The sequence below is a fragment of the Sinocyclocheilus rhinocerous genome, unplaced genomic scaffold, assembly GCF_001515625.1.
Source record: "Sinocyclocheilus rhinocerous isolate Xijiao unplaced genomic scaffold, SAMN03320098_v1.1 scaffold1046, whole genome shotgun sequence".
In the NCBI taxonomy this organism is placed as follows: Eukaryota; Metazoa; Chordata; class Actinopteri; order Cypriniformes; family Cyprinidae; genus Sinocyclocheilus; species Sinocyclocheilus rhinocerous.
Genome location: NW_015646218.1, coordinates 1 through 12,410, shown reverse-complemented (window position 1 = coordinate 12,410; position 12,410 = coordinate 1). Strand labels below are relative to the sequence as shown.

Sequence of the window (12,410 nt, the reverse complement as noted above, 5' to 3'; positions counted from 1 at the left end):
TAGTAGTAGCAGCCTGTTACGTACATTCTACTCAACAATAGTAATATATTTCTGCCAATGCCTTCAAGTTAAACCGAACTTTTATTTTGACGGGTTGCCGTGAATACCTTTACATTTCTGTGTGTATATGATATGAGGATAGTTTTACTCAAATGAAACGGTCAAATGCTCATGAAGTGACTCTCAGAGCAGTTCTGGAGAAGTTGTTCATGTATTTATGTCCTCGTTAGTGAGACGGCAGAATTTAAAATCACTGCAAGCGTCACGCGCGCTTCAGTACGAGTGGTAAACAAAACCGCACGTCTGCGCCATTCATTAACACAGAGACACGCAGAATTCATATTTAAATAGTCGTTTTGCAGCTTAATATTTACAAATACTAGTGGGAGTGGGAGTGTGCTCACTTGTGTGTGCACGCACGTGTGTGTGTGTGCGCATCGAGGCGGAACTCCGCTGTGCGTGATACAGAAAGCGCGACCATAACGTAGAGACCGAAATGACATGCCGTCGTGTAAATAAGATAAAAAAAACATAAGGCTATTTAGTTTGTTGAATAAAAAAAAAAACAAGGTATAGACATGTTCTATCGTAAAGGTTACTTTAAATGACTTCTGTTGTGATCTGGCGCTATAGAGAAAATATAATTAAATAAAATTAACTTGACCTTCAAGTGGCGGGCCGCGCCCCCCTAATATAATGGCAGGGGAAACGTGTGTGTGTGCGCATCGAGGCGGAACTCCGCTGTGCGTGATACAGAAAGCGCGACCATAACGTAGAGACCGAAATGACATGCCGTCGTGTAAATAAGATAAAAAAAACATAAGGCTATTTAGTTTGTTGAATAAAAAAAAAACAAGGTATAGACATGTTCTATCGTAAAGGTTACTTTAAATGACTTCTGTTGTGATCTAGCGCTATAGAGAAAATATAATTAAATAAAATTAACTTGACCTTCAAGGGGCGGGCCGCCCCCTAATATAATGGCAGGGGAAACACTGCTATTAAACAATAGAAACTGCCTAACAGTCTGTACATTTTTATGAACAAGCTGCCAGTGAGCAATAATAAGTCAAAATGTGCCCACATGTGGTACTGTGCTGTACTGTGTAATGAAGCTTTTGGGTGTGTTACCTCAGTAAAAAGCTCGAGCAGATGGACATAGTAGCGCTGTCCTCTGCAATTTCTGCGAAGAAGGCGGTAGATCGCCCCCTCCAGGAGAAAAGCATCATTAATGGCATCCAGACCAATGCCTTCCTGACAAATAGAAAAAGAACATAGATTCAGGCAGATATTAAATATTCCACACAACTGATATAAACTAATATAATATAATAAAGATAAACTTAATGATATAATACTTATTCCTCATATACAACTATTGTAAATTAAAATAATTGTCCATCCCTGAATCTCTACAAACTTAAATATTAACAGTAAAAATATAATAATAAACAACAACAACTATTATTATAATTTTTTTTTTTATTAGTAGACATACCCAAGCTTAATATCAAGAGAACAAAATGTTACATTGCTATAAAATCGTCTACAAACTTAAATATTAACAGTAAAAATATAATAATAAACAACAACAACTATTATTATAATTTTTTTTTTATTAGTAGACATACCCAAGCTTAATATCAAGAGAACAAAATGTTACATTGCTATAAAATCACAATATTTTCATAATGTGTAATAGGATGACTAGATAACTGGTTTTAAAAAAGGTTCCTCTTCAATGGATGGAACTAAATTGACTACTATAATTCTAACATATCCAGTCAATATACACATTTGTTTACCAATACACACTCATCATCATGCATCATCAGCACATATCTCAAAACAAGCATAAATTAATCAATCAATTACCTTCTTATACCAACAGGGTTGACCCCTCCTTGTCTGGGATGCATCCATAATGTCATCAGCCACCAAGAAAAATGCCTGAAGCTGGGGAGAAAACAAAACGTTTGGTTTATTTCCTCTGTCAATCTCTATGTAAAGTTAGAGTAAATGTATAGGCTACTAAAAGCAAATGGGCTTCATCCAAGATAATATGTTGACTTCATCTTATGTGTGGATTATTTCATATTTATTTCTGATTTTTGTGCGATGATAAACTATGACAAACTGCATTTGAAGTAATTTATTCAAAAATCATCTTGTACACCAGTGAGCGAGCCGACTTGCATTGTCAGTAACCGCTGAAGGTCAATTAAAAGTATTAATTTCACACACCAGTTCAATGCACCATCCAACCAAAAGGGCTCTGTGAACTTCATCAGGTGGCAGTTCAGAAGGAGAGACCAGCTCCCGTAGCGAACCAATCACAGACAAGCCTCGGTTTCTCTTGCCTCCAGGAGCATTGTACCGAAGCACCTAAAAAAATTATACTTAAATACAAAAGAAAAGCCAAACTGACAAATAATAAAATTAATTCAACAGAGCGTTGTTTCAGAATGGTTTCAGATCGGTTCTAGAGTTTTAAACTGCAAATGATTTGTGTGCCATCTTCACTATTTGTCTTAATGTGGATTTCATCACCCCAAACAGGCTGTGAGAGGTTTGCTCTACCTCTCGGAGTCTGTTGAGCGCATCAGTGAGAAATGGATCAGTGAAGTCCTGCTCTGTAAGTTCAGACACCAGCTTTTCAAACTCCAAATCAAAGAGCTGAGCATCTGACAACATCTTGCCTTTCTGCTGGACACCGTTACTACTGCTGTCGCCCTTAAGCTAAGAAGCACACAAATATAGTGTGATGACAGAGACATAAATCAGAAACAGGCAAACATTTGATATTTTGATTGGGATTAGTGTATCACTTGGAAAATATGGAAATAAAATACATACTGTACATGCATAAAAATCTGCAGACCGCTTAACGTAACAGTGCTAATGCATTGGGTTTAATCAGTAGTAAATGCCTGATTTAGCATGCCTGCTATTCCAGTATGTGACAGCTTTTTAAGGAACACTGCTAAATTCATTATATCCAAATTTAGGAAATAACAGGAGGAATATTACTTACCACGATCACACATTAACAATGTAAACATGATCGCTTAAGCTTAGCTAAGCAGCATTAACATTAGTTTTTGAGATTAAACGATTCATGGTACACTTTTATCAAGTAAGGTTTACTTTAACTTACCATTACGAATCTGTCCTTGCTCATACTACCTTGATCACACACATTTGTCTGTGCTGTGCTTTTATTTCACCTGCAGTATGAAAAGTCAAGACGGCGCATAAGAGTGAAGGCGTACCTCATATTGTAGTTTTTTCGTTTATTTGTTTCAGTCTGAAGGCTTCATTTTAAACGTCAAGTACCGAAGTGCTTTGCGCATGATCTGTTGGGGCGTGTACGCAAAAGCTCATATGACATCACGAACGTCCATTGGTTCCAGTAATCGAACGAGGATGGGCTCCAGAGAAATCAGCCAATGAGAAGAGACTATCCACGACGCAAAGGGTGGAGTGAATGCAAGGGAACCTATCACGTTTGGTAAACTCTCGTAGCATGATATAGCCTACGATAGATTGACAATAAATATTTATTTATTCACTGTTGGACCCAAATGTTAGTTACTTCGCATGGTTAGCTGTGTGTATATATATATATATATATATATATATACCTCAAGATAATAATAATAATAATAATAATAATAATAATAATAAAACTGTTGCTATATAGCCCCAGCTTTAAAAACAGCCTAATCTTAATATTTATCAATTCCAAATATTATGGAATATGTTTAATGGCGCCCAACTCAATCCGAGCAGCTGAGTCCTTAGCCATCTTCAAGAATCGGCTAAAAACACATCTCTTCCATCTTTATTTGACCCTCTAACTCTAGCACTCTCTATTCTAATTCTATTCTTTATAAAATAAAATAAAAACTTGCCTCTTTCAGACTTGCACTCTATTTATTTACTAACTGCTTGTTTTCTTTCCAAAAAAAAACTAACACTTGCTTCTCTAATCTTGTTTGCATTCTATCTATTTGTTTTCTTTTTATTTATTATACAATTATAATTCTGACTTTCTGACTTCTGACTTCTTCCGACAAAAGCAATTTTATTTATTATATGATTTTTTAAAAAAAACTTGCTATGTGTACTGTGTTAAGCTAACTGAGACTAGTTATAGCACTTGTATATCATTTCTCTCTATTTGATTTTGATTGCTTCCATTGTCCTCATTTGTAAGTCGCTTTGGATAAAAGCGTCTGCTAAATGTCTAAATGTAAATGTGATCTTATTTGTTCCAAAGGGTACTTAAGTACTTGATGACTTTTAGAATAATGTGTATTTTTCATTCAGTAGACTCATTTTGACTTGCAAATGATGAATACAATATAATGAACACAAGTGATTCATTAGTGAGATACAGTAAAGTCCAAAAAGTTGGCTTAGAAAAGTAAAAGCAGTAGGATATACAGTATGGTACAACAAAACAACAGTAAACAGTAGAGTAGTAGTAGGTAAAAAAAGCTACAGTAAACAGTAGAGTAGTATAGCATTTATTATTATTTTTAGTAAGGAGGCTTTTTGTAACATCAGTACATGGAAAAATGTATTTAACTTCATTCAAGGACATTTATTTATCTGCATTCAAGGACAAATTGATCATGCACAGCCAACTGAAATGCTTTATTAACTAAATATTAAGGAAGGAGAGAGAAAGCAAAAACTTTCTAAATATATTCTACATACTTAAATTTAAAAGCAAATAAAAAAAAACATTTATTTCCTGCCACTTCCACTTTACATAAAGATCATGCATAATCATGCAGAGCGTGTTTTTAATTGTGAATGATTTGCAAGCTGAAAATATAATATGATTACGATCTTATAACATGATATTAAAATTTAAATACAGGAACAAAGTCAGCACTTTTTCTAACTCCGCTTTTAAAATCTCCCATAAATCATACACTTAGTCTGATTTGGATTGACAGGGTTTTTCAAAATCTCAGTATCAGTTGTCTTCTGTTAATGCAGATACTCCTGCAAACACTGCCTTTATCCATAATGTTTCTTGTTCAGTTGATGTTTGTTTCAGTGAATCTGCTTTGTTTGTTGATTAAAACAATAATACATTTTATGCTTTGGATTCTAGCAATATTATAATCTAAATTGAGCTCTCATGACTATTACATGCTGGACAGCAAAGATTAAATCTTAACTATGGTAGTATTTTTGTACGTAGCAAGGTTGTAAAATAAATATTGGTAAAATCTCTCAGAAGTATGATGCTTCTTCTTCTTCAGTGAATCCAGTTTGAACGACCTCTTGAATTCTCTTGATTTGTTCTGGAGGAGCAGCAGGTAGAATGGCAAGCAATTCTCGATCAATCCTTTCTAGTCTTGCAGTGCTCTTCCGGTCATACTCCTCTTTATTCTGCAGGACAAGCATTAAAATGCCTTTCTGTGCCTCGTCACAGCCGTTCTGGAGCAGTTTTCGCTCATGCTCAAATTCTGGTTTACTTTTATCCATGGCCATCAGTTTGCCCAGTGAACTGACACGGTCCATCAGGTACTTGCTGGAAACATCTGTGTATGTTCCAGAGATCATATGGACCAGACTAGCGATGTTACAGGCTTGGAAGGCTTGAGTGTAGAGCAGATCTTTTGAGAAGAGTTTTGCGTTGTAGGAGAGGGCTTGTGTTTTCTCTGATGTGGAGACAAAGTTTTTGAGAGTTTTGCTCAGACTGGTTTTCACAATGTTGGAAACCATCTGAAAGAAGTGAACCATCTTCTCCCACTGCTCCTTCACTCTTCCCATGACATCCATTCCTTTAACCAGCATCTCTATGGTAGTATTGAAGTCGATCTTTTTCAGATCACAATTTCTCATAGAGACCAGGATTTCAGTTAGTTCCTTCTGGTTCTTCTCTAGGTTCTCCACACACTTCTCATAGGTCTCTCTTGACTTGTTCAGCTGAGCTCGGCTCTGCTCTATCTTGTATCGTGCATTCTCCGTGGCCTTCTGAGAAGCACTCATGTTCTCTAACTTGTTTTGTTCTTTAAACATCATTGGTGGTGTTGGAGAAATGGCTGGAGAATTAGTGATATCTTTGCTTTTGCAATCAAAAATATGAGCTGACTTGATCAGATCCAAGACCTCTTGTATTATTTTAGTACTTTTGTCTTTGTCACATTTGCCATCTGGTGCATATTTTGCCAGCTGGCTGCATATTTCCATGCCATCTTTGCATAACGTCTTAGCTTGCTTCTTTGCGGGGCAGCTAGGGATTTCCTTTAAATTATCAGTGATTCTTTTGAAATATCCTTTTATGCAATCACTTTTTGTACATTTGTTCTTCTGATCATACAGATTTGTCCAGTCAATGTCATCATCCTCACTATCCACATTCATCAGCTGCTGGATATTCTGGACACATGTTAAAATTTCAGCAGACTTACTATATGCATTTATTTCAGCAATCACATCTCTTGTGCTTTCCTGATCTCTAATGTAGTTCAAAGTATCAGCCATCTTTGTTGTTGCAGAACACATGTTTCTCACTGGGTGAGTAATAACAGATGCCACTCCATTAATCAGGCCTGTGACAGTCTGTGTTATTCCACTCACAAAATCCATGCCAATCATTTCCCATCCACTAGGGAGAGAATTCAGAGCTTTCTTGTAGCTCTCATGAGCCTGATCCAGTTCCTTCTCCATGGCACTCATTGCCTTCTCAGTCCTTTTATTGATCTCTAGAGCGGTCTTCTCCCTCAGTTTACTCTCTTCCAGCTTCTTCTTGACTGCTTCCAACTCTTCCCCATAAAAGTGCTCTGCATTCACACACGCTTCCAGCAGCTCTTGGATGATTTTGATGACATCAGTGAAACGCTTTTCAGTTGCATCAGACAACTTCAGACATTCATCTGCAATGACTCTGATATTGTCTAGCTGATCTGGAAGATGTGCTTTGACAACTTCATCATCGCCTTGGAACAGAATCTTCACAGCTGTCTTCATGTAATTTGGAACTTGGCCAGTATGGAGGCGAATCTGATCCATGCTTGTATGGGCCTCATTAAATGCCCACCAACCCGAGTTACACACTTGCATGAGGCAAGCGCGAAAGGAATCAGGGTATCTGATGAATTTATAACCATCTTTAGGGGAATTTTTATTGATGGAGAAATCTGTTGAGGAAGAGATGAAGACCAGCTCTCCCAGGATGGCTATGGATAGAGGTGCTGGAGTCAGATACTCTTCCCAGTTGGCATAAGGCTGCATCATAAGTTTGGTTTCATTCCTCATGTCCTCAGCAGTGGTAAGGCTTTGAGTAGATTTTGAAATTGCAGAATCCATGATTTTCCTGTTCCTGCGTGCTCAAAGCCAAGACAAAATTAGAAAAGAATTATACAAATCTCAATTTTTTTCTATTTCTATAAAACCTGAGAAATAAAATCTTCAGAAATGTTCACTTTTATCAGTCTGCTCAAGCATTTTGCCAAATAATGTGCACTTTCAAAATAGGCCTACTTTGTCTACGCCAAAAATATAAGAATATGTGTTTTCAGTGGTCTTTCAAAACTTGCTTTGCTTGAGAAAACATAAAATATTTAGCTTTTTTTGTGATTTTCGGTCATCTAGATCTGAAAACAACAGCACATTTTTCAATGACTGCTCTTGGCTAGAGAAAAAGATCGTTTATGATTAAAAAACATCAATGAGTAGATAATGTTATAATGGTGGATACAATTCAATGTGCTCTATGGAGAGGTCCTACTTTATATATATAAAAAAAAGTAATACAAATTTAAAGAAGTGTGCATAGATTTAATAGGCTTTTATCTCCTTTATTTTAGATAGGTCTCCATATATTTATTTATTTGACAATACATTTTAAGGAATGGTAAGGGGGAAATTATAAGAGTGAAATAACCAGACAATTACTGCAGTATACTGTTCTCAGTAATCCTAGAGAGATCACATAATCACATTAGATTAGTTCACATATCTTTGCGATCAGAATATGCAATTAATATGAGCAATGAAAAATGTTGTCCGGAAATGGTGTCAACTTTTGCCAGCAGAACAATAACAGGTTGAAAACTAACTGTATAGATAATTTGGCATGAATTTATTCATTTATTTATTAATTAACAATAAATCAGTTAACTTTAGAATAACACTAGGGCAGAAACACTCATTCAAAAAACAAATTACAGTAAATACTTTAAATCTGCAGCATCTGATTATTAGCTCAGGCAGGAAAAATAGAAATAAACATAAAGATCCCTACCTTTCCTTTCAAAAGTGCAAATGTGCATTTCCAAATTAGTTGTGGGTCTAATTCTTCGCTTTTCTGCTAAATATTTAAACTCTAAAAACTATAAGGTTATAATCATTTGAATTTAATTATAACAAGCTAGCTACACTTCAACTTAACTGCTTTCATTATAAAATGTATATTCATTATAATCCATTATAAAACGGCAAAATAACCAAAGTAGTTGCCTTACCCTGTCGAAATCTCAGATGCTTTAAGTTCAGGTCCGTTAACGGTCTGATGGAATGGATGAAGCTGCAGATGCTTTTATAGCCGTATAAGGAGAAACCCCCTAGTTTTCCCTAAATCCTTTGCACCAGTGCGGTTGTTGCATTACAAAGCATAAAATGTATTAAAGTGCTCCGCTGGCGAATATCCAAATAATAGCAAAACACGTGGTTTACAGTAAGCCGCAAAAGTAGTTGGTCCCATTAAAACTATAGGGGATTTCTATGGTGGTAAACTATAAAGGCATCTAATAGCCTACTCCATCGCACAAATACCCCATCCTCATGAATGACGAAGCATAGTCTACGTTGGACAAGAAAGAAACAGAGAGATAAAGCATGTGTATCTCTTTCAGGTACGTTTGCAATTATGAAAATGTATCTTACTCTAGAAATGTTCTAATCCAACTGTCATGTCATTTCATATCACATCTTATATGTTTGTTATGTTTTGCGTTAACTCGCACCATTATAATTTGATTTGTTTTTTTTGTTTTTGTTTTTACAATGTAGACAAAGGAATGATTTGTTTAAAGTACTAAAGAGCTGTTGTTATAAACCTGACAAACTTTTAGAAAGAGGAGGATTTGCATTTTAGGTCATGTCTTACTCAGGTACTGGATGTTTAGGTTTTAAAAAGAGTGTAATTGAAAGTCAGAAGGAATATTTGGGTGTGCAATATATATGTTTTGATATAGGGGTGGGCAGCATGCCTAGACCCTGCATCATTAGCTCTCAGAAATCTGGAATGCAAAAACATGCATTTTAGTTAAAGGACGAGTTAACATTATAAATTCCTCGACATCAAAAATGAAAGGTTATAACTTGAAGATTTCTCTGCACATTAAATATAGACCTACTACATCAAAAGGAGATCAGTTTAGAGGGGAAGGTGTCTGTCTTTTCACTCCAATAGTTGAAGCTATTCGAGACTGACTTTCAGTCTGTGTTGGTTGGTGACATGTAAAACTTGACGTTTTGGCTTCCTTTGGAACTATTTTCCTTGTAGGATAAGAAATTATACAAATTGAGAATATGCTTTATCAAAGCAACATCTGACTCACTCTCATGCTGTAGCCTACTGAATATGCAAGGCTGAGAGTCTCAGAATTTGAGAGGGTACATCCAAATGCAGTTTATTAACAGCAAGTATAGAAACAGGACAAGACACTAGATAACATCCAGTTGGAAACCAGAACCAAGCACATATAGGCTACCAAATGAAGGACCTTTCCGGGAACAAAAGAAACACAGAGCATTAAATGCACAAAGAAAAATGTGGCTTATAAGGAACAGGTGAGAACAATCAGGCAGGGGAAAAAGGAAACAGAAACACAAAGCACAAGATAGGACTAATGAATAATTACAAAACAAAAGAACAAAGAACTCAAAATTTATGACAGAATATTACCATTATGTGCTGATATTGAGAACAATATCATTTTAGTGTGATATTGCTAATTAATCCTTCACCAATCAACTCATTACCTTACAACATTTTTCTTTGTTAAGATTCAATATTTTGTTTCCTTGAATTTGTTTTTAAGTTGTGAATTTAAAATAAAACAGTACTTAAAATTACTCCAAAATGTTTTGCTAAATAAGTCAACAGCACGGTTTAATGACACACAACATCATTCATTTTCTTTCTTTTTGTGTTTCAGTATGACAGCCGAAACGAGACTGTTTCAAATATCTACGTTTTTCTTTAATCTAGTCCCTGTTCTCAAAATATTGTTGTTAATATTTTTGAAAATTTTTTTAAAAATAATTTTTCTCATCTTCACACAGTGTTAAGGATTTGCAGTCTATGGAGGCAGCTGTTGAGCCTCTTAATGAGGGAATTTTCTCTATCTGTAACATTTGCAAGTCTCTCTTTGATGCTCAAGTTGATCAAACCACTGACATGTGCTCCAATTACAAACAAACCAGGGGACATATTGAGAACACTGATCGGTGCCTGGAAAAATCTGAGACGATAAGTAAAGAAAAACTGGGATCTTTGGATGAATGCATAGAGCGATTTACTAAAGAAAAAGGAAATTATGAGCAGCAGAAGAAGGAAAAATGTATGGCCAATGATAAATTAAATACTGAGAAGAACTCTGCTGAAGAATTGTTAAAGAATGCCAAAGCAGCTTTGGAGCAGGCAGAAAAAAGTGTAGAATCAGCAAAATATGCCGTAAGAGTACATCAAGACAGGAAGAGCACAGGTGATGGGCTAGTGATTGCAGGGGCAGCACTGCTTGCATTACCATTTATTGGATGGATTTCTGGTGAGAAATTCTCTTTGATCCACTACTACCTTTTATCATCATCCTAAAGAGTACAACTAAACATCATTTGTGGCTCATGTGATTTCTTGTTTTTCCTCCAGGTTCAATCATGATCTGCGAGGGAGAACGTTTAATTAATGAGGCTTCAAGGGCTATCAGGGATGCTGAAGATGAGCTTAAAGAAAATGAGTCTCAGGTGAATGAGAACAGCAAGAAAGTGTCTAATTATCAATCCAGGATCTCTAGCATACAGAATGAGATTGAAGAGACTGATAAGGTGCTGAATAAAATTCAGAGGGAGACTGAAGAGGTGAACCAGCATCTAGAGCTCACAGCTGAATTTCAAGAAATGGTCAGGAAGGCTGTGAACGCTGTGAGTGTTCTTAGGGGTAGAGTCACTGTACTGGAGAGACAAACACAACGATTCATCCTCTGGCAGCCTGTGATAAAGGCCATTGAGGATGTGATGAAGGCAGCTGAAAATGTTGCAGAGGATCGGCTCCTCTACAGTCAGGGTGTGTCTGGCCTCATAAATACATTGAGGGAGAAAACTGGAGAACTAGAGGCTTTATGCAACTCACCCAATAATTCTGAACAAGACAGCTATTACTGATCATCATCTAATTGTACAATGTATACAGAAAACGCTGTACATATGTAAGGGGGCAAGAAACAAATGACAACAAGACACTAAAAAACAAGAGGTGTTTCATATAAAAGCATGACATAACAATGGCCAACCTCAAAAGTATTATAGTGAATCAACTGTCTTTTTCATATTGAAATGTAATGAGTGATCAGAGCTTTTAATAATAATTTATTGTTTGTGTATTATGGTAAACATTTTCATTTATTTTATGCTATTTGATTTTGTTAAAAAAATAAATGTTTAGTTATTAACAAGTTTAGTGTGCAATTTTACAACAAGCATGTCTCTTTATGAGCTAGAAATGTACTGCATGATATTGTTATGGATATAGAAGGTTTTAAAATGTAATGTTTGGTAATGCGTTTGTAGTTTGATAAGTGTCCACTAGTGGACGCACAAAACCCAAGTAGATGACAAAATTGTTGTAAAGTTGCTTTAACTGCAAGTTGATCTTTGTCTGCAGTATATACCAAGTATTTATGTTTTTCACAACTACTCATTTTTGTCTTCAATCGACAGCACACAGGTGGCTCATCTGAATATGAATATGAGGACAGTAAGGGCTCGACCAAATCAGAGCAAAGCTGTGCAAGATTATGCATGATTTAAAAAAAAAAATACAGTTTTAACATATTAGTTTTCTTTAATGTTCTTTCATGCGGTTTTTCCACACTGTATACCATGTGTTTCTGTGTTCATATTCACAGAAATATTAATGCTATTAAATGTATTTAAATACCATTATTATTATTATATAATACACAACAGCTTATACCACTACCACTAGTAATAAATAACGTCACCACCATGATAAAAGAGAAATAATGATTGAATAACTTGATGATTATCTAAGTAAATATTCATTTTCATGACAGGCAGTATAAAATTTCATCAAGTAAATCACAAGTGACCAGCAGATGGAGACATACATTTGTACATAGAACATTTCTTTCATTCAT

At 35.6% G+C, this 12,410-nt stretch overlaps 3 protein-coding genes across 5 annotated transcripts in view; 1 reads left to right on the top strand and 2 right to left on the bottom strand.

Annotated features, from left to right (window-relative positions):
* fdps (farnesyl diphosphate synthase (farnesyl pyrophosphate synthetase, dimethylallyltranstransferase, geranyltranstransferase)) overlaps nucleotides 1-3,260 on the bottom strand; it is a 5,488-nt gene extending 2,228 nt beyond the window's left edge. The window contains exons 1-5 of one of the 3 annotated variants that reach the window (XM_016511079.1): nucleotides 3,158-3,260; nucleotides 2,581-2,739; nucleotides 2,245-2,385; nucleotides 1,876-1,956; nucleotides 1,132-1,254 (exon numbers count right to left, since the gene is read on the bottom strand). In XM_016511079.1, the coding sequence (XP_016366565.1) occupies nucleotides 1,132-1,254; nucleotides 1,876-1,956; nucleotides 2,245-2,385; nucleotides 2,581-2,739; nucleotides 3,158-3,181 (528 nt within the window). In that variant the 5' untranslated portion in view covers nucleotides 3,182-3,260. The remainder of the gene's footprint in view (nucleotides 1-1,131; nucleotides 1,255-1,875; nucleotides 1,957-2,244; nucleotides 2,386-2,580; nucleotides 2,740-3,157) is intronic. The other 2 variants (XM_016511081.1, XM_016511082.1) reach the window with 2 other exon arrangements.
* Nucleotides 3,261-5,178: 1,918 nt separating this feature from the next.
* Nucleotides 5,179-8,568, bottom strand: LOC107707161 (uncharacterized). Its single transcript, XM_016511078.1, has 2 exons — nucleotides 8,493-8,568; nucleotides 5,179-7,348 (listed from the first exon to the last, which is right to left on the bottom strand). Exon 2 carries the CDS (start codon nucleotides 7,333-7,335, stop codon nucleotides 5,254-5,256), a length of 2,082 nt encoding a protein of 693 aa, XP_016366564.1. The 5' UTR covers nucleotides 7,336-7,348; nucleotides 8,493-8,568; the 3' UTR covers nucleotides 5,179-5,253.
* A 1,234-nt stretch (nucleotides 8,569-9,802) lies between these two features.
* LOC107707158 (uncharacterized) lies at nucleotides 9,803-11,545 on the top strand. The gene is made up of 3 exons (XM_016511075.1): nucleotides 9,803-9,822; nucleotides 10,318-10,802; nucleotides 10,904-11,545. Exons 1-3 carry the CDS (start codon nucleotides 9,803-9,805, stop codon nucleotides 11,413-11,415), a joined length of 1,017 nt encoding a protein of 338 aa, XP_016366561.1. The 3' UTR covers nucleotides 11,416-11,545.
* The last annotated feature ends 865 nt before the right edge of the window (nucleotides 11,546-12,410 follow it).